This window comes from Batrachochytrium dendrobatidis (genome assembly GCF_000203795.2).
Source record: "Batrachochytrium dendrobatidis JAM81 unplaced genomic scaffold BATDEscaffold_14, whole genome shotgun sequence".
Lineage (NCBI taxonomy): Eukaryota > Fungi > Chytridiomycota > Chytridiomycetes > Rhizophydiales > Batrachochytrium > Batrachochytrium dendrobatidis.
In genome coordinates this window covers 315,515-336,496 of record NW_006281112.1, presented here as the reverse complement: position 1 = coordinate 336,496, position 20,982 = coordinate 315,515, and the positions used below count along the sequence as shown (strand labels likewise).

The following is a 20,982-nucleotide window of genomic DNA, read 5'->3' as shown; positions in this document are numbered from 1 at the left end:
GTGTAATGGTATAATGAATGGGCTGTATTGAATGCTGCTTAACCCAAGAAATAACAAACGTATATTAGTAATCTTGATGAACTCTATGTAATAAAGATTAAACTATGACGTTGAATCTAACGCTAAGTTGACTGCACAAGGGATATGGAAACTCCGCCTCGACATATCAAACCAACAAGGCAAATGTGCAGTGTTGGTGAATGTAATACAGCTTACGTATAAAAGCAAAGACACTTACTCCAAGATATTTACGGTATTATATTCTACTATCTACAGTAGTAACTATTGGTTTGGATGAGAAAACGGGAATATTATGCCAGATTCAACCAAATGAAATGCGAATTTGTTGGGGAAGATTTCAAATAAAATTTCAACTGGATCAGCACACAAGTTTGATGGCCATTGCACGATTTGGATATTAACCAGACTACTGCATCAGATTATAGCTACACAAACTGTATGGTCGAATGATTCGACAGATAGAATTACGTTAATAAAACCGACGTGCTTACCACGACTCGTCGTGTCTATTCACTGCAATAAATACTCAATGATAAACTAGACCATTTCACAGCTGCAAGATATTTAGAAAGTTGATGTTTGACTCTTGGCCTGCAAGAAACGTCAAGCGCAATGAATTTATCGCCGGGTTTGGTTTCACCTCGATACAAATCAATAGTTTTCAAATTACTTGAATGGAAGTTGTTCAATCCAACTTTGAAGAGGTGCTAGACTCAGTGCGAGAGGCTATTGAGAATGCAGACTTTATTGCAGTTGATACAGAGTTTACTGGTGTGTTTGATGTACTGGTTTTAGATATATGGATTACACTGTATTACATGAATCACGGGCCAATACAATAGCATGAGCTCTGTCCTGTCAGCAGTATTCAATATTGAACCTTTGAATTCAGTTTAAACCACGACTTTCATCTTGTTCGATATGTCTGTTGGTCATAACATTAGTGTTTTAGTCTTGGACAAAGACTGCCAACAAATCTGAATCTGCCAACTTTTTTTAAATACTTTGGTATGACATGTGTTTGTTTCTAGGTCTTGGGCTTACTCCAAATGAGCGTCTTAGTCTACTGGACACTCCGCAAGAACGATATTTGAAGCATAGATCGGCAGCTAGATTATTCGAGCCCATTCAGATTGGATTAGCTGCATTCAAATGGGATGCAGAACAAGGTGTATACATGTCCAAGCCATTCAACTTCAACATTTATCCTCGGACTGGAAACAAGTTTTTTGGACTGGACCGTACATTTTGTGTTCAGATCTCATCGCTGGAGTTTCTAGAAGGGAACGGATTTGATTTCAACAAGTGGATTCGTGAAGGTATGTAACTGATTTGTTAACTGGTGGCAGTTTGGAAATCTGCCAATCATATGTCCAATATCGGGCTTATGAATGATAAAAGTACATATTCGGATTATAAATACATTGATACTTGCATATGAAACAGGCATTCCGTTTGTTAGTATTACTGAAGAAGCGGCCATTCGCAAGAAACTGGAAACCATTAATACCGAATCTGACATAGTTATTGATGAAAAAAACACGGAATACGTCAAGGACTTTATGTGAGTTTATACTTTTTATTGTCATTATCGACGTCGACTTATTTTTTTCTGAATTTTGTAGTGAGTCGGTACAGAAATGGCTGTGTGAAACTACAGATGAGTCGTACAGTATTTCTACATCAAATTCATTCCATAAGCGCCTGATCCATCAAGAAATTAAGAAACAGTGGGTGTAGTTCTGAGTTTGTCATACCATTTGGGTCATTCCTATTTTATCAATGGTTGAAAAAATAATGACGTGCTGATTACTTGGTTATGTACAGATTTCCTGGCCAGGTATCTACAGAAAGCACCAAATCAGGTGTCAATCTCAAGCGCTTACAGGCCAATCAAAAAGACTCTTCCCATACCGAGTCGCGCCAAGCGTTGCTCAAGGTAACATACTCCTTGATCCTTTTGGCCTTTACTGTTGATAAACTGACTGTTTTAATTCAATCCAGGCTGAGCTTGATTTACTTGTTGGGTTTCGTAAAGTAATTGACATTATGGTTGCCGCGCAAAAACCTATTGTTGGGCATAACATGAGTCTTGGTATGCTAGACTTTGGTCAAATATCTTTATCATTATTGGCTTTTGACCAGATTTTTATTCTAGATCTTTTTCATATCATTCATCGTTTTATTCAGCCGCTTCCAGATACATGGGAAGAATACAAGGACATCGTTAACCGTAATTTTCCCAGGTATAACTGACAAGGTTTTGAATAGAAATCTAGACACTTTGGCTAAGCTTTTTTGCTTATTTAATGTAGTGTATTTGACACCAAGTTTATGGCTATTTCAAACAAAAACCTGCAGACTGCCATTATAAACACCACTTTGGGAAATTTGTATGATTCGATTTTAAAAGAGCCATTTGATGCGCCATCTATCAGTATGTGGTTGATAAAAACGGCAATTTTATGACATCACTGGTGTTGAATCATGTAGTAATATTCTTTCATTGAATGCATCTATTGTAGAATTAGCTATGGGGTTTGACAGCTATGCAAACGATGTGCGTGAGCTTCACAAGGCTGGATTTGATGCCTATATTTCTGGTGTTTCTTTTTTAAAAATGCTAGGATTGGTAGATTCGCTACCAGTATCTACTTCAATTGATTGGACTAGTGATTTTTCACTGCATTGTAAAAACAAACTCTATATAATGTACTCTGATATTCCATTCTTAAATCTAAGCGGCATTGAAGGTACTGGTATTTTGCTTGATGCAACTAATATTTAAGTTGGCATAATTGGGCATTCTAATTTTGGCATTTTAATAGAAATTCCTGATCGTAGCAATGTTTTTTATTTAAGCGAGTTTCTTCCTACTTGGAAAACCAGAGATATTCTCAACAAATTCAAAGAATTTGGCGGGATCACTGTCAAATGGATTAACGATACCAGTTGCTTAATTATTGTTCGTGATCGTAAAATGGTTACTGTGGCAGAGAGGTTTTGTACTAGTCAAGACACAGACTATAAGCTTCGTATATGGGATGGTAGTCATACCCAAACTCCAGGATCACCAAAAGCATCTGCTTCTTCACCATTTTTGGCTGCAGCTAACCCTGACACTGATGTGTCGACATCTGATAAATTGTCGACTTTAATCAGCAAAAAAGAAGGTAATGTACCCATTTATGCATAGTTTAGTTTACATGTCTATACGCTTTCAAATGGGTCTGTGCTGATTTTGTATCAATGCTGGATATTAGTTATGGCTGAACCCAAGTCTGAAATACAATCTTCAGTAAAACGTCGCCGAGAGGAATACACGGGCACTGCGAGTGAGCCTGTTCACCGTATGCGTAAACACAAGCGTGTTTCCAAGAACGGAGTGCAAAATGACAAGTGTCAGATGATGTAGTTTAAGAATCAGACAATCTGGTTGGTAGCAGAACTTTATAGCATGTTTTATTGATTACTACAACCGTATTTACGTAAAATGAAATACTAAACAAGTGTCAAAATACATGATAAGCAGTTAATTTCATATTTGATTGGTGTCAATCTTACTGGACAATATTTTATTTTGAACTCATTAAAGTTGACTGATCTTTGTGCTCATTCTTGTACAAAAATACAGAACAAATGTTCACATCCTTGGCATCTTTTCAACCTCCAACTCCCCTTTCTCTTAAAACAAACATCATGACATTGTGGAACTATTATAAAACCAACTGTTGCATTCTTGAGACGTTTTGTTGAACTAAAGCGCGAACGTATCTGACATTAGAATACAACAGAGTTTCAATAGAAGAAATCAATTTTCAATAACAATGAATATTTAACGATTATTTATTCTGGAGCAAAATAGAAAAGGTCTGCAAGATGAATACGACTGTAAACAACGAGTATTTATCCAAATCATGTTACATCTCACATTTACTATGTGCTGATATATACTGTTTAAACTGATATCTAAGATTCTTTCTATAAAGCTGTAAACTGTTGGCATTTACATTTGGTCAAACAAGGCAGCCTCCTTTGCTGTCATAGTTTGGGGTGCCATAGCAATATCTCCTGGTCGACGATTTCCATCAGCAGATGGCATGAAAATCACCTTGGTACCACTCGATTTTGCCATATCAGCCATGGTTTCCAAATATCGAATTTGCATTGCAGCAGGTCTGTTTAAAACCAGGATCGTGCAATTAGTAGTCTACAATCCATTGATCTATTCAACAGCATTTAAAAATATTTAAAAACTTACGTATTGAGGATATCGGATGCTTCACGCATGAGTTTAGCCGCATCAACTAATATTGTGTTTTTTAAAATGCAAAACGAGTCAGATGTAAATATAATCTACATTGCTTGTTTAGCTTATACTATACCTTCAGCTTTAGCAGAAATAACTTTTGATTCGCCCACACGTCGCTGTTTAGCAGCAGCGGCCAATGTTTCTTGTAAATCGGCAGTGAAAATCAAATCCTTGAGAAGAATGCTTTCAATTTTAACGCCCCAAGCAACGGCTGCTGGAGCGATAATATCTTGGATTTCATGTGCAATTGTATCACGACTTTCAATACTGGCCTGTAGAGTACGTGTGCCGATAATTTGACGCATCGTGGTCATGGTACGTTCAATAAGAGCACGCTGAACATCTTGAACCATATACGTAGCAACATATGGGTCAACAATGTGCCAGTAGAGGGTAGAATCAATCAGGACCCCAACATTATCCTTGGTCATTACTTGTTGGCGTGGGATCGACTCTAAAATAAACCATTGCATACACATGAAGCTGTTTAAATTATCATATCCATTTTCAAGTACATTATGCGTGATAAAAGCTTATCCCGGCTAATGTATCTTGTTGAATGAAAAATGCAGCTCGCGACTATCAAACAATTGAACGACACGTACCAATACGAATCTTGATATCAACCTTGGATAAAGTTTCAGAGACAGAATTCACAAAGTAAAGTCCAGGATCAACAGAGCGGTAATAACGGCCAAATCGAGACACAAGTCCTACATTGCCTTGTGGAACAATTTGATATGGACTATCACCACGTTAGATTTCAAAGGTTGAGTTGAAATGGCCAAGCTTGGAAATGGCATTGTATCTAGCACTACAAGCCATTCAATGGTATATTTTTATAAATACTCACTTGAAACAACAGCAAGGAAGACATGGAACGCTGCCAAGGAGACCCATCGTTAATCCAATGGCCGACATCATGCCCTCATAACAGCCATGCTCAGACCGTGGAGTTTCCATAGTGTGAGCATAACTAGGTTGCGTGGTATTTGGCGCAGAAAAGGGCTGTGGCTGTAAGCTTGTGCATAAAACACCTTGAGACGACATGATAAAGTATTGAGAAAAAGCTTGTTAGATTAGCAATGAATACTATTTATGACTAAGAGGTTGAAATACGCACTCGGTTCGATTTTTCTCATGGACGACCGACTAGACATGATAAAATTTGTTTAAAGATGGGAACTCCGCGTATCCACAAAATCAAGACAGCATGTGAAGGACACAGACTATAACTGCTGTGGCCTAAGCAATAAGTTCGAATATTGTTTGGTTATTTCAAGCAGGTCTTTCAGCCCAACGAAGCGAGTCCAACGGTTTAATATTCAGCCCGATCCAAGCACAGCGGCTGGAAATGCCTGGTTTTCAAGTGGATCAAGTAAATCGTCAAAGCATTTAACATGTGGTGTATATTTAGAAACGTGCTTATTGCTATGATAAGCAAGGAGAACTGCGATATGGAGTTGATTTCATTGTAACCCTTGAGTTGGACTTGACCATATTCTAATGGATCGATGTGATTTAGTATAGTAATAGTACAACAATAGTACAACAAAACACACATGGGATACGTAGGGATCGATTATAAAAAAACTCATTTGGACTTTAAAATAGTTGATTCTGAGCAGCATCTCAGTATTTCATAGCAATGCACGCGATTGCAGTGACTGAACATGTTGAAACAGCCATTAAACGCGTTCGACCACAGCCGCGAAATCACCCTTCGCAGCAACTTTTGCTTTCAAATAGTCAATATATCGCATTGTGATTAACCATTTCCATCTGCGTTGAACTTTGTCAACCTACATTACTTGTTTGATACTTTATTTCTATCTACTCATTAATTGTTGGATTGCTGCTGTCATTGCCTTTTGGATCGTCTGTTCTTGAGTCTGTATAGTGCCCAAACCTGTTGGTCACCACTAACCATTTCCAAAGTATCGTTTGCACAATCCATAGTACAGTTTGACCTGAATGAATCACAGTATGAGCGACACCCGAGAGTCTCGCGATAGACGACGCAAGGCTACACATTCAGCCATTGAGCGTCGAAGACGAGAGCGTACAAATGACAAAATTGCACAGTTGAAGGACATGCTGCCTTCATGTGCTGGTCGATCAGGATTGCATAAGCTGACAATACTAGAAGAAGGAATTCAGTATACTCGCATGCTGGAGGGTCAGATCCGAGAGCTGCAGTTGATGGCTGCAAGAGTACCTTTATTGCAGTCTAGATCTGCAATGGAAGCAGCATCGCCTGCAGTCACATCCAAAGTCATGTGTATGCCATCAGGACCAGCATCAATGCCAACATGTGCCAATATCAAACTGGAAGACACCGCAGAGTCACACGAGTCGTATCGATCCAATGATCACCGTGCATGTCATTCACTGGGCACATTGACTACACCAGTTGATCAGTACCATCTCGACACCAACCATTCACTGGGCACATTTGCTACATTATGCTCTGCATCAAAGATGCTGCCCTCGCCTGCATGTTCGCAGAGACAAGCATCTCCTTTTTCGGAAATTGCCGGTATATGTGACTCCTCTTCCAGCACTCATAGTCCATGTGCAGAGATCATGTCGCTTGGATCAATTCTGTCGTAAAAGTCAAGCACGTTTAGAGCAATCCATTACTGGAACCTCTTGTTATAGTAATGGATTCAATGCAGTATCAATTGTACTGAATTCATTCTATTCACGACTCTTGCTATTCATTGACACTATTCTGGGTATTGGAGATCGTCTGTTCATATATCGAGTGTTGTAAACTGCATGTCTAGTCAAGCCTTTTTGATTTTATAGCCGTATCGATGCAAAACGGAATACTTGTATTTATCATGCAGTGACTGTTTCTATTTTGCTCTGAAATAAACAATATTTAAACAAGATTCATTTTATAATACAAACTATAGTTTTGGAGTGAGTGTCTTGATTGTACGATCATCAAATTGATTCAAATCCAGATATTGAGTTTTGATGTTGCCAAATTCCATTTTGTATTCTAATCTCGGATACGTTTGAGGTTTAGTTTAAAACAAGGAATGAAACTCTACATGACAATCACCAAAATACTAGAGTTTAAAAAACAAGACTGTTTAATACTGTTATTTAGTATTGCATTTTATCAACTCGACTGTGATTTACTAGACTATTGGATAAACTGACTGTTATACAATTTTGCAACGTTTTGAATTTTGCTTGAAATTTGAATTTCTGATTTTTTCAACATATTCTAGTCTAATCACCAGCACAGTGCATATATTATCAACATAATGGCAACTGAAAAGGCTGAACAGTTGCTCGATCAAATGGTTGCGACACAGAAGGCTTTATCTGCTATATTAGACACATCTTTAGAATCCACTCTTGGTAATCTTGAAGCTGTTGAAAAGGCCAGACTATTGACAACACTCTCTTACACCATCAATACTTTATCATTTGGTAAGCAAGTGCCGTGACTTTCCACTGATTTGCAACGTCTTTAGAATGGAGTGGTGTAATAGACTTGAATATACTCATAATTATTGATTTCATGAATACTGCTTTTTAGTGTATTTAAAACTTCAAGGAGTGAATGCAAAGACACATCCAGTGAAAAAGGAACTGGCAAGTATTTTGAATGCATTTGCACTGTTTTTTGTGTAATCCTTGATCATTACATTTAAAAATGCAGCTGATGATGGTTATTTTGGATCTGGTTTTAGGATCGCACCAGAATATACTTTGAAAAAATTGAAAAGATGGCAGGAGCAACTCGCAACCCTGCAAGCATTGATCGAGATGCAGCCAAAAGGTTCTTGCAGCACTCATTGGCACAGAATCCAGAAGTCAAAGGTACGCTTGTGCCATTTAGGATTTGAATGTATGAGTTTAAGCCATGATTCTAAAGGGTGATTGCTGAATAGATGGTATTGCCAAGGCTCGCAAAGCAAATGCACTGGTGGATTTGCATACATCGAGCCAAGCTGATGATACTCAGGATATCAGTACTGTGACGGATGCAACTGACGCATCTGTCAAGGGGCATGAGAATAAAGGGAATGAATGAAAAACTGTCAGCAACCATCAGTGTTGTGTTTGGAGAGATACTTGCATGAAACTCATTGAACCAGACTTTTGGGTTTAGTGGTGTTCATTTGCAGATATCAATAGATTGTCTGCTGATTTGGATGACAGGAATATCAATCGTGTGTCATGGTGACAATCTGACTTGTTGACACGGTCAGTTTACTGCTCCTCTCAATTCAACAAGATATCACCCATTTGGTCTGGTTCGGCCGAATTTATTGATGCAAAGCCTCTAATATTTCACCTATAGTATATACTAGTTTAAAACGACTGCAAGCTTGCAAACCAAAAGCTTGCTTCTGGAATGATACTATTAGTGTTTTGATGATGAAATTGAGCTCTTGATATAAACATTACATCTCCGTTCTCCTTTTACTTCGGCCGAAATCATTTCAGTTGGATATACCCCAAATGGAAATGGTCAATACAACAAAGGGTAGAATGACAAGAACGGGAAAAAGGACAAGCAGGTTAAAGGTTCGACTCATTTGGCATTCCCGTTTTGGTGCTCGAAATAAACGAAGCAAGCAGCAAAAAACGGGATAGTGGAGAGGGCTCAAGGACAAGTTTTAGTTGAAAAACCGCACTAAACAAATGAGTTTTGGCAAACGATAGGACAATAAACACCATGGGTTGAATTTACCCGATTATGTGTAGGAAAATCGATAGAAACCATGTGTCGATTCAAGTGAGGAGTACTGAAAACGATTGAATATTTATCGTTGAATGACACATGCAACAAACAAAGCATTGTTTTAAAGTGATTGCTATGCGGGGTCCAATGTTCATACGACTATTTGGATGCTGTGTAGAGCTCACCAATAAGGCGTTTATTTCCTGCTTACGTCAAGGATAGCTGGGAAAAGTATAATGCAAGTTGAAAAAGATGGACAGAAAAACAAAGTGGTTCACAAGTGATTTTAAAGCTCAGTCAACCTTACTTTTTATTCAAATAATGTCCCGACAAAACCAAAGTCAGTCACAGAAACCTGCACAGTCAGGCGCAATAGGTGACACTGATGAGGAAACTGACAGAAAACGCCAGCGCATTTCTCTTGCATGCGACAACTGCAACCGCAAGGTATAATCGTGTGCAGCATTGATTCCCCTAGTTATGATCTTCCAGAATGGAGTTTCCATTAGTCCATGACTATTACCACATGGCACATTCTTTTAATTCTACACAAGTGAGAGCACATTCAGCCAACTGCTGTTTTCGTCACACTGCATGCGGGAGAATGTCATTGCAACTTGTCATGCATCGTATATTTTATATCGAGTCTGCACTCCGTTTAGCGAATGCTATCAATTGAGATTCAGTACTCCAGGCTGCCATATGTTTGGTTTCATCCCTTCTAGTTCCATCGTTTTTATTTGGCAGTATATGTATGTGCACAAATCAAGAACAAGGAGCTGTTCAGGTGTTTGACATCAATGGCAAATCCATCAGTGTCTATACAACACTGCTTGTTTATTACTAGAGTATTAGGTACCGCCGCAGTTACTTGACGGGTCACGGTTGCACATTGACAGCATGCTTGAGTGAACCCATGTCATCCGGTGCAGTAATGACAAACCACCCTTTGCTATAATGGCATTCCTTTGTTGATACACTTCTTTTATTGCTACATACGCTAATCCGGCAAGAGCAGTTCATAGTGTCGGACATGCATTATAATATTCGTACTAATTATCTGTATTTCATTCGTTATAATTTCTAGAAAATCAAATGTGATGGCACTCGTCCTTCATGTGGTCAATGCGAAAGACTTTCCCAGGATTGCTCCTACGATCGACGCGCCAAAAAGCGATTTCTTACTGTCGAATACATAGATGTGCTTGAAGATCGCCTTGCTGCCATCGAGTCTATGCTTAGACAGGCCAATGGCATCAAACATGGCAATGATGACGCATCGCGCAACGTTCCCAAATCTAAACAAAAACATGTCCGAACCCATCCCAATAGTGTCAATGCTACTGGTCCATCTCCATATAGTGATCTAAACGGTGCAGATCATGAATCAGTCTCTGATCGATCTACTTGTTCTGCAATGCTTACGGGTCTTACTCCAACCCATGCTTTCCCTCCTTCTTATCCACATATAGCTACTACTCCATTTCAACGCCAAACTGAAGCTGCCAACGGTGCTTCTCCGACTGGCACACCGACCAGTGCTGATATCTATTTACCTGTTTCCTCGCCTCAAAAATCACACAATCTAGTCAGCCGCCCCACTTTTACTGCTATTCGAGAGGATTTGTTCAACTTGTTTTTTGAATACGTATACCCCCTTTTTATCCCAATGCAACTGCAAGATAGTCCCATCTACTGGCGTACTAAAGCACTGAACTCTGTTTTTCTTACCAATGCAATGTACTGTACTTCTCTACGATATACATCGTATCTAGATCCTCGCTATAGACGTCATACTGCTGGCGACCTGTTTTTTTTCGAGGCGCGAGCATTACTGGACAGCGAGTTGGATTGTCCATCATCAACGACAGTGTTTGGTTTGATGCTGCTGTTTCATTACTCACATGGTAGGGGATATTGTTTGACATTGGAGGGATCAAAGTGCGTGTATTATCACTTGTATTGCATGTTTAACATTCTTGCCTTGATATTTTTGGATTTGTAGCATCCGCTCGAAGAAGTCTTGGCCGTACCTATTTCACAATTTGCCATCGTCTTTGCTCTGAACTTCGACTTGGAATGGAAGCAGATCCTAACGCGCCTGGCGGTCTTCCTCCCCCCTATGAACAAGAGATTAACCGCAGATTGTTTTGGTCGCTGTGGACATTTGAAAACTATGGTTCCTCTATTGGCCGTCGCTCATCTTATTTTGCAACTTCGGATTGTCGGGTGGCACTGCCGCAGATATGCAAAATGGACAGCGTTAATGATCCCAGCAACGTGCCAGATCTTTTGAGTATCAAGGTCATGTCTTCGTCTGACTTGTATATCCCTGCTTTACCCACATCTACTCCAGAAGGCTATCTATTGATGCTTGAAAAGACACTGGTAAACATTATTTCAAATTCGCCTGTACTTGGTAGTCTCTGCACATCCGTTTCCCCAGAAGTGCAACAGTACCAACAGATAATATTTGAAGATTCGCTCAAATCTTGGAAGAATAATCTTCCAGAGTGGCTGCCCTTTTCTGAATCTGAAAACCAATCAATTAAGCCTCTCCTTGGTCATCCATCGGCCTGGCTTCTTGTGTATATTCGTCTAGTATACTATTTTTCAGTGACACTTCTTTATCGGGCCAATATTATGTGCGAATTTCTTAATCCAATAGCTACTAGAACACCTCAGTTTGAAAAGGCCAAGAAAGCAGCCACCACCTGCTTCTCTCTTATTTCTCAAATTCTGCAGTATAATCCAGAATTTTTACATTTAGGATTCTTTACATGCTACATTGTGTTCCATGTCGGATGGGTGCATGCAGCCTTTGCGCGATTGGCACAGGATGAGGCCGAAACACGCAGACATTGGTCCTATGTTGATCTTCACATGACTGCGCTTAAACATTTGGGTAGATACTGGGGAATGCCGGCCATGCAATATGCTGTACTTCGACACTTTAGATTCAACGAAGACTCTGCTATTTTGATACAGCGTTATTCGACTGTTATTGCATTGAACCCGCTGGCATCGTGCTCGGCAGAAGAGTTGGAGGGATTTCTGATTCCTCATCATCAGATAGGAGCACGATCCGAGCCCATTACTGCTATGCAGCCTGCTCATTTTGTAAACATGATTGATAATCAGCAGCAACACACCAATCCACCCACCCAACCTCTACTGTCTCAAATAGGCTATATGCAGTCAGATCAGCAAAAATGGCAACCATCTAATCAATATACGGCGCAGCGGCAAACAAAGCCAGCTCATAGCTTGAATACACAACAGCAATATGTGCCGCACATGCAACATTTGGCGACTCCAGAGCAGTTTTCACTTTCAGCGATTTTACAGCAAATGAATCCAGTGAATTTGAATCCTATTTTAGATACCATGACTCAGCAGCCAGTACTGAATGATCCAAACGGCGATTTGGACACACTAAAGTTTTCGTTTCCTGAATAAATCAGTATTACTAATCCATTTAGAATCAGGGTGCTGTGCAACAGGAACCACCATGAATATTGAAATAAAGATGCAGCTCAAATTTAACGGTCAGCTCGGGTATTGCAGTACCAACCGGATGGATTCGAGTGCAATTTCCAAGCGTTTTCCACATCAAAAACATCTCGTACCAAGACAGTTTCAGCTCGACATCTAGCCTGGGTCTATCGGTTTAAACACATTAAAAAAGCGGCGCTTTTAGTATCCATTCCCAGCCAATATATATACATTATACCAAAGTATTATTTCGCATGGTTCGCTTGGTTACTGCCTGTGAAAACTGTGTTCGTAAGGTGCGATTCATGCTTACTACACATCAATCTATAGAATGAACAAAATTGCATATTTGAATGGCTTGACAATGTTCAGAGTATTAAATATCTATTATAATCTCTGATGCTCAATGCCTTTCGTCAACTATACTGCAACAAAAGTGCATGTAAAGTTTGGACTACGACTTGGTAAACTTGACCAATGCTAGCAGGTTACTAACCCTACAACTCAGCCAAAAAGCCTACTTTTGTTCATGATGTTCTGATGCTGTTACACATTATATATTCAATAGAAGCGACGATGCGACCGTCTTAAACCATCTTGCTCGGCATGTCTGCAAGCAAGAATGCCTTGTGTGTACATGAGTGCACCATCTCGGAAACGAGCCAATTCTCTTACGGCCGAATCCAACCATGACAGTGACGATGGTGCTGCAGCTCCTCCTGAAGCAGATGCCACAGAGCTTGCTGAGCGAGTTCAACTTCTCGAGTCTTTGGTGCAATCGCTCGAAGATCGCTTGCTTATTCCAGCAAGTGATCACTACGGTTCTACTGGTAGGCTGTTGGATTCTATTCCAACCCAGGAATACGGGCCAGGCAGAAACAGCTACGCTGATCTGCAGTCTGGTAAATTAGCCAGTATAGGCTCTTCCTCTGCATTCAGGCTTGGACACACTACTCTTGACGGAGCTTCTTCTGACCCACATTTGCCTGCGTTGCAATCCTCCCACTCGTCATCTGTTGTATCCTTATCGCTGGCTCCATTCACAGCACATGCTAGTCCTGTCATCTTCAACCACACAGAACTCGACTTTATCAATCGACTGGATCTTACCAACAGATCTGTCAAAGTATTTGGTCCCCATATGACGTTTATCAATATCCCGTTTTTAATTCGGTGTATACATGAATGCAGGTTTTTAGAGCTGTCTCTGTACTCCATGTTACTTTCTGGACCGTTAGATATGTTGGATTTCCCTGGACGGCAGGAGCTTGCTATGCGATGCTACGAAGCTGCATTGTATGAATTGCATCATGCCTCAAACAAGGAGTCGGTTGCTACTGTTTTGGGGCTACATTCCATGGCACTGTGTTCTATCTGTAAGTTTGAAAGTGTCTGGTAATTAAGCATATAAAAAACTAATTCTTTTGCAATGATAAACTGGTGCATTCTTTCGGGTTTTAGTAAACAGAAAAGGTAATGCAATCTAAGATGCTGTTGGGCCGCTAGTTGGCTAATCTTGATCGATTTGTTTTGAATCCAAGCATTTGATACTAAAACTATTAATGTACATATGGGATTGCCAGCGATTGGATTTCATGCATTTATTGAAAAGGCAAAGCATATAGCTGTCACCATTGGGCTCAATGACGAGACCCGAATCAAGCGGATCCCTTCTTCAATGGAAGATCACAATTGTTGTCGTGGTGTATGGTGGGGATTAGCCCAGCTTGACTGGGTCCAGTCATTTGCTTGGAAAATAATGCCGAGAATCCCAGAATCGCTACACACTGTCCGGTTTCCAACTGAAGAAATTCCAACGAAATTTGGCAAAATGGTATTTAATCCGACGGAAAGCACACTGTCAGATCGAGATATTGAAATAGAAGTTGCATCCAATTCACTAGCAGGATGCTTTGTACCTTGTAAACCAGGGTGTTCCGTTGCAGTGTCCTATCTCACTATTCAGCGAATCATGTCGAAAATTGGAGTTACTGTTCAGCTGTTTGGTATATTGCAAGCCAAATCAAAGAAAGCACTTGATGCAAGCCAACATCAACAAGACCAGCGTTTGGTACTTTTGGAAGCCTCACTCAACGGGTGGTGGTATGCGATTCCAGACAGTGTTCGTCGATTTTCGCAACACCTTGCTCTATATCACAGCTCACACAATAATGAAATACCACCATCTAGCCGACCGTCAATTGGAATAAATGACGAATTGGATCTGACGATTCCTCAGACATGGCGACCAATCATGATTCTGGTGCAAGCACATTTGGGGCGAATACTAATTCGTCAGGAGAGGTGGGCAACGGCAATTCTAAATAATCCAGTTACTGCACCAACCTCATTGGCATTCCGTGAATCACTTCATGCTGCATTTGAAGCATCGTTTATCCTGTCACTAGTCACACACCATAGGGTATTCAGTATGATCAGTCCCATGTTTCGTATACAACTCTCTGATCTAGCCGTATTTTTTATGATTGCAAGCAAATTGCGACTTGATGCACAGGAGAATACACGAGTGAGTGAAGGTCTCGTAACCCTAGCCAACATATTCAGTAATATCAACTGTGCGTGGACAGAAACCATGACCAAAATCAATGCACTCATGCTTGATCATCTGTCAACGTTTGACGATCCAGTGAAAATGATGATGCGATTAGATGAGATTCGAGTTGCTGCACCGCCCATGTATATGAATGAAACACAACAGCCCGAGCATCCTTTTGGAGGAAATGTATCAGCACGACCGACTATGGAAAACATGAATACGACGATACCTGGTGGAGGGATGTAATCTGGATTTGCGTCTAGTCACTATAATGAGCTGGGAGGGAATATATTGAATTCATCTGGCCAGGATGAGAACCGCAGCTGTCGTATTCAACACCATAATTAAAAAAATTTAAATCTATTATTTGGGTTGATGGAAGGATCAGCAAAGCACAGAGTGCAACATTCGATGACAAAAGCTTCAGCTGGTGATTGAAGGGGTGTTTAATGGTCACTGCAGAGCGTGAATGAGCAACAAATCGCTATGCTTTTGAACAATTAGGCTCTAGCAAGCACTATGACTCGGCTAGCAGACCATCAAAGCCAAAAGTTTTTGAAACACGTGACGGTAAATGTTTTGAACAAAACAATTAAATGCAAGTTTATCAACTTTATTGCACAGAAAATGAGACCTAACCACACCTGTGATAGTTGTATACGCAAGAAACGCAAATGCGATCGTCTTAAACCCTCTTGCACTCTATGCCGGCTTTCTGGAATCGAATGTAATTACAAGACTTATACCAAGCCCGCCACTACTCGTCAGACACTAGAAAATAAAGTTGCTTCTGCTCAGCCTGCCAGCACCATGAGTAATAATAAAAGGCATGAACTACTTTCTACTGAAAAACCAGCACTGGCCCATCAGGAAGCCTTGTTTTCTTCTCAGCTGCCCATCACTAGCGACGCTGCACTTCTGCAACACTTGCAAGAAACTTCTATTGATGCGGCCATATCAATGGCTACCACCAGTACACATATGAACCTTGCTAATCCTCATTTTGGCTACTCTACATCCAATCAGCATTCATTTCACTCTTTGAACTTTCGACCCTCTACTTCTGCTCACAACACAGTATCGTCTTTTGATGGAATACCGAAAAATTTGTTAACTGCTAGCTCAACCGACCATCAAGCTGTATTAGCCATCTCAGATACGTTCTATACATATGTGCGTCCTCATTTGGTATTCTCTTCAGAAGCCTATCTGCGGAAAATTCTACCTACTAGTAACTTTGCCATATGTGCGGTCAATGCACTATGTGCTCTATGGTCGCATACTGCCCAAGGTATGGCGTTGGCTAAAGCGCTGCATAAGGAGGCAATCTCTCATTTGGGAGAAGTATTGAGAAATCCCAAACCTGCAGACGCTCTTGGCATGTCGCTTTTATCTTTATGTACCGGCAGTAAGTCATTCTTTTAATGATCAGGATCTGGAGAATGGGGTTGATAACGAAACAGAACCCAATATGAATCATGAGTCTAACTTGCCGTCACTTGACTGTTATTTCTGGCCGATTTTTATTTACATGGGTCTGATTAATTAGGAATATCTACCAACAACGAAATTAATCATTATCTGGCCATGTCAATTAGAATCTCAAAAGATATGAATCTAAGCACAGAGGAGGGGATTGATGCTCTTGCTTCCTCCGAATCTGAAAAAGATGACCTGAGATGTATCTGGTGGAGCGTTTACCAATTCAACCATTTTATAAGCAGTTCCTGCAATATGGATATGTTGATCAATGACGAAGATTGTCTACTGCAACTTCCTTCAGATAAATCGATTTCACAACAACTGCCGCATGATTTGGACAACCAGATGGACATTGCTGTCATGTCGCTTTCTGGATGGTACACTCCGCCCATCGAAAACCGAGGGCTGCTTGCTAATTTGCTTATCATTCAAAGGATTCACAGCAAAATTTCGCAGTTTAGCGTACAGTCTCGCAACGGTACACTATCAGGAGTAGCCAGGGTTCAAGCACATATGCAATTGGAGGCATCGTTATTGGCGTGGTATAAAGCATTGCCTAAATCAATTCAAACTGATGCAGCTTTTCAAGACGGAAATCCACCGGAGCATTCGGTAGATGGATGGCGCCCTATTGTTCTTCAAGCCATGTATCATGCGGCCCGTATTAATTTATGGAGAAACTTATTTGCAGACAACGTGCTAGAATTTTCAGCGTCTGAATCTACAAACTCAAAATCGCACTCGACTTATCAAGTTCGATCTAAGCAAAGACGGCAGCCGCATGCCTTGATGACAGAATCAAAAGCAATACGAGAATCTATTCAAGCTGCACAAACTTTTGCATCCGATTTGGTAAAGCCTATGCTACGCTACAATGCATCGTCCTGTATCAGCCCATTTTTTGTACATGGTATTTTTTCCTCTGCTGTGTGTCTTGTTACTGCACTCAAGCTTCCCTTTCGACTAGAAGAAACCACGCAGATTGCTTCATCTTTGGGGACTCTAATGAGTGGCTTGCAGTCTGTGAGTAGATTTTGGAGATTTGGATATTTTGAGTTGGACGTTATTGAGCAGCTTGCTACCTTTCCAAATGCTGCAGCAATTGCCGCTCTATTCGGAGATTTACAGTTTCCGAAAATACTCCGACAAAAGGGTCATCATGCATTAAGGGCCATGAAAGAAACTGAATATTGCAGTGCATACAGAATTGATCCTCGGGACAGCTTCGACACTGGTATAAATACGTGTACGATCGAATCCTTGTCCCCTGGCGATGATGCCAGTGGAGGCGGTGGGGTTGGATCATGTGGGGCCAGCAGTACAAGCTACAACACAGGCTCATCTACAGATTCACCCAATCATCGTTTAAGCAGCACATTGCCAGTCCAGACTGACATCTATGCTACCACTTATACTGCTGCGTCTGATTCATTTGCCTCTACGGATGTGGTCCCTACTTCCAGTGAGGGCGAGTTTATGGCTGCCATGGCAATGGCATCTGGTATCATGAGCAAAAATGCATTTTCAGAGTTGGTGACGCAACCCACATTGCAACAACTGATGCATTTTAAACCACACATGACTCAAGATCCAACACAACATACTGCTCACAACCCCATTCCACCCATGCATTCTTGTCAGAATTTGGCTCAACAATCAAATTCTGACCACACCGAGTTTTTTCAGCTTGATAGTCAAGTGTTTCCTTCAGCTCCCGAGTGTCTGATGCCTCTTGACGATCTGTTTTTATTTCAATAAACTTCATTTCAATCTTTCATCACCCTCAAAGCATGCTCAAGTGTTGAACATTGACGTATTTTTGCAGTGTACAAGTGCCATTATGTAGAGGCAACAATTTAGAACCCGATGGAATGTGTTTTGTATTGCCTAGATTAGCTATACAACACCACTTGCGTATATACGCTATAGATACTCATCCATCACTTGATTGTTGACAAGCTTCACTAGACGCTTTTGGTTCGTTTTTTTCACTTGAATGGCAGTCACAATTCAGTCCAGTTCGGCAATGCCATTCATCTCCAATCGTCACGTCGAGTCATGCAGCATTAGGCCGAGTGCTTGCCACGAGAAGCTAATGGCTCGACCCTTGATTTGTTCTGATTAGCATTGAACCATCTTTTTAAGTCAAGTCTCGCTCAGTCCATCCATCTCTATGCCAAGAACTACTACGGTGAACAAGACAAAAACTCCCGTCACTCGTATTACTCAGGCCTGTGATAGCTGTGTGCGCAAGGTACTGCTTTTGATATTTGTAGAACCGAGTTGATTGCTATGTGCATTGGCTTATACACAACACTGACATACATGTCACTCATGTTGACACTGCATTAGAAATGTCGATGCGATGGATCTCAGCCCATGTGCACGCCTTGTAGCAATAGTGGAACTCAATGCACTTATTTAGTCTCGCATAGAAAAAGAGGTCCAGTTCCTGCTGAAGCTAAATCTCGATCGAAACGACTGTTTACTGCTGCAGTGGTTGCAAACAACAATCTGGCCAGTGCTTCTATTATCAGCACAACTGATTCCACTACTCATGACACTCAATCTGAATCTCTAAACAGCCATGTGGTGAGTAAACCTTCATATGCACTAGAACCTGTCTCATCAGCAATGTCGGATGTTTCTTTACTGTTCAATCCCAGCCTTGCATTTGATGGATTTTTATCAGCTGAACTGGCCAATTTTCAACAAACTCCAATTCTGCAAGTTGCAACAAATTGTGCATTGACTCCTAAAACCTCAACCTTGCCGTTACTGCAGCTTGAACCCATACAATCTAATTTCACATCATTACAAAAGGCTCCTATACGACTCGAGCTGGTTCATATATTTTTCATGTACTTTCATCCTTATTTTCCTGTTCTATGTCGCGAGCGGTTTTTTGAAAATATGCATCGTGTTCATCAACTCCTGTTAAATGCCATGTACTCGGTTGCCTCTCCTTACTATACATATGCTCTGTTGTCACACACTAGAGTCGATCAATTTGAACCCATGTACTCGTGTGGCGATAATTTTTACATGCATGCTAGATTACTTGTTGACGAACATTTAGACAATCCAGACATGTACACTGTAGCTGCCGTGTTGATTCTTGCCATCAAATCATGTATGACTGGGCGTGGGTCTGCTACGTGGATGTTGCTTGGAATGGCTGTTTGGATGGCACAGCAACTTGGTTTAAACATTGATCCATCTATTTTGGGTGGATTTTCTGATCATCGAGAGCAAGATGAGCGTCGGGCTTTGTGGTGGATTTGTTACGAAGTAGATCGTAGTGTATCTGGCTTTGCTGGGAATCCTGGGTACATCAAGGAAGAAGAATTTGATGTTCGTATTCCAGATTACCGCAACATAAACGAGGTTGAAGATTGCATGGAGTGTAGTATTACACCATCCAATATCATGGGATGTGCCGTTCTAATGACGGCTCATGGCCATTACATTCATCTATTGCGGATCTATACGCGAATCATCACCTACATTCGCGATTGGCTCAGTATCAATACAATGGATCCGACTACTTGTCCAAACACAATCGAGCAAACCAACATACAAACACTACTCTCTGAATGGTTTTCACTACTTCCTTTTTGGATGCATGCCTTTTCTCAACCCACTGCATGCGGTAAATCTCCACATAGTGATACTTACTTTCGCACCTATATTCACATATTCTTTCAAGTCTGCATCATTAAAGTTCGACTGCCCATCATTTTGCATTATATTGCTATAGATGGTAGTAGTTGGCGAGTGGCAAAAGATTATTCGGTGGTCACACAGGCAGCCCATGCTGTTACATCAATTCTTGTCGAACTTCGCAGACAAAACCCATTCTGTCACTACATGTCTCCTTTTATCTCCTACTGTTTATCGATTTCTGGCATGGTTCATGCGCTTACTAAACAATACGATAAGCTTGATATTCATATTGAGGCATTGGCTACTCTTGGCAAATTTGTAAATTTGGGCAATTTGGATGCAACCATGTTGACAACGCTCAAGATTTCTCCAATAGATGTATGCGTGCGAGCGTTAAAAAATCGACTTCAAACCACCTGTCGTCAAGGAAAACAACCCGGATAAATCCAATACTATCATGTCAATCAGATCGCAGGGCTAGTTGCGACGGTCAGCTGTTGCCGTGCTATTCGTCATACCATACATTCAATATTGGCAAATTTGATTTGGATGCACAAATACATCTCAGCATCAATTGGACTGCCCCAATGTGTACAATTGGCTTCACTTTTAGAAACTTTTCAAGCACATATGATACTATGTAGAATGCTTGTCAAACGACACCAATCTACTGTTTATTCCAATATACATATTCAAGACAAATCTGCACTGTGTAGAGAATGATGCTTTATATAGAGA

General features: G+C 40.7%; 8 protein-coding genes across 8 annotated transcripts; 6 read left to right on the top strand and 2 right to left on the bottom strand.

Annotated features, from left to right (window-relative positions):
• Positions 1-695: 695 nt before the first annotated feature.
• On the top strand, positions 696-3,535 carry BATDEDRAFT_36029 (uncharacterized protein; the record flags this gene model as incomplete). Its single annotated transcript, XM_006681930.1, has 11 exons — positions 696-792; positions 1,053-1,340; positions 1,468-1,585; positions 1,647-1,751; positions 1,849-1,960; positions 2,026-2,116; positions 2,180-2,267; positions 2,337-2,458; positions 2,547-2,774; positions 2,850-3,194; positions 3,285-3,535. The coding sequence occupies 11 exons, from the start codon at positions 696-698 to the stop codon at positions 3,434-3,436; spliced, it is 1,746 nt and encodes a 581-aa protein (XP_006681993.1). The 3' UTR covers positions 3,437-3,535.
• Positions 3,536-4,117: 582 nt separating this feature from the next.
• Positions 4,118-5,326, bottom strand: BATDEDRAFT_3691 (uncharacterized protein; the record flags this gene model as incomplete). Its single annotated transcript, XM_006681788.1, has 5 exons — positions 4,118-4,199; positions 4,283-4,328; positions 4,407-4,787; positions 4,939-5,078; positions 5,187-5,326. Coding segments are annotated over 5 exons (789 nt in total), but the record flags the coding sequence as incomplete, so codon positions are not given.
• A 993-nt stretch (positions 5,327-6,319) lies between these two features.
• BATDEDRAFT_27662 (uncharacterized protein) lies at positions 6,320-6,946 on the top strand (the record flags this gene model as incomplete). The annotated part of the gene is made up of 1 exon (XM_006681868.1): positions 6,320-6,946. One exon carries the CDS (start codon positions 6,320-6,322, stop codon positions 6,944-6,946), a length of 627 nt encoding a protein of 208 aa, XP_006681931.1.
• Positions 6,947-7,614: 668 nt separating this feature from the next.
• BATDEDRAFT_27661 (uncharacterized protein) lies at positions 7,615-8,390 on the top strand (the record flags this gene model as incomplete). Its single annotated transcript, XM_006681867.1, has 4 exons — positions 7,615-7,783; positions 7,893-7,981; positions 8,047-8,176; positions 8,248-8,390. The coding sequence occupies 4 exons, from the start codon at positions 7,615-7,617 to the stop codon at positions 8,388-8,390; spliced, it is 531 nt and encodes a 176-aa protein (XP_006681930.1).
• Positions 8,391-11,471: 3,081 nt separating this feature from the next.
• BATDEDRAFT_37435 (uncharacterized protein) lies at positions 11,472-12,251 on the bottom strand. The gene has a single exon (XM_006681952.1). It carries the CDS (start codon positions 12,159-12,161, stop codon positions 11,811-11,813), a length of 351 nt encoding a protein of 116 aa, XP_006682015.1. The 5' UTR covers positions 12,162-12,251; the 3' UTR covers positions 11,472-11,810.
• Positions 12,223-15,342, top strand: BATDEDRAFT_36027 (uncharacterized protein; the record flags this gene model as incomplete). The annotated part of the gene is made up of 3 exons (XM_006681929.1): positions 12,223-12,835; positions 13,108-13,915; positions 14,123-15,342. Exons 1-3 carry the CDS (start codon positions 12,794-12,796, stop codon positions 15,340-15,342), a joined length of 2,070 nt encoding a protein of 689 aa, XP_006681992.1. The 5' UTR covers positions 12,223-12,793.
• A 381-nt stretch (positions 15,343-15,723) lies between these two features.
• BATDEDRAFT_91677 (uncharacterized protein) lies at positions 15,724-18,368 on the top strand (the record flags this gene model as incomplete). The annotated part of the gene is made up of 2 exons (XM_006682021.1): positions 15,724-16,504; positions 16,646-18,368. 2 exons carry the CDS (start codon positions 15,724-15,726, stop codon positions 18,334-18,336), a joined length of 2,472 nt encoding a protein of 823 aa, XP_006682084.1. The 3' UTR covers positions 18,337-18,368.
• A 383-nt stretch (positions 18,369-18,751) lies between these two features.
• BATDEDRAFT_91771 (uncharacterized protein) lies at positions 18,752-20,688 on the top strand (the record flags this gene model as incomplete). Its single annotated transcript, XM_006682020.1, has 2 exons — positions 18,752-18,832; positions 18,931-20,688. The coding sequence occupies 2 exons, from the start codon at positions 18,752-18,754 to the stop codon at positions 20,686-20,688; spliced, it is 1,839 nt and encodes a 612-aa protein (XP_006682083.1).
• Between the last annotated feature and the right edge of the window lie 294 nt (positions 20,689-20,982).

Excerpts from the sequence above, each read along its gene's own strand:
- BATDEDRAFT_37435 (XM_006681952.1), bottom strand. The coding sequence starts at position 12,161 with ATGAGCAGGCTGCATAGCAGTAATGGGCTCGGATCGTGCTCCTATCTG.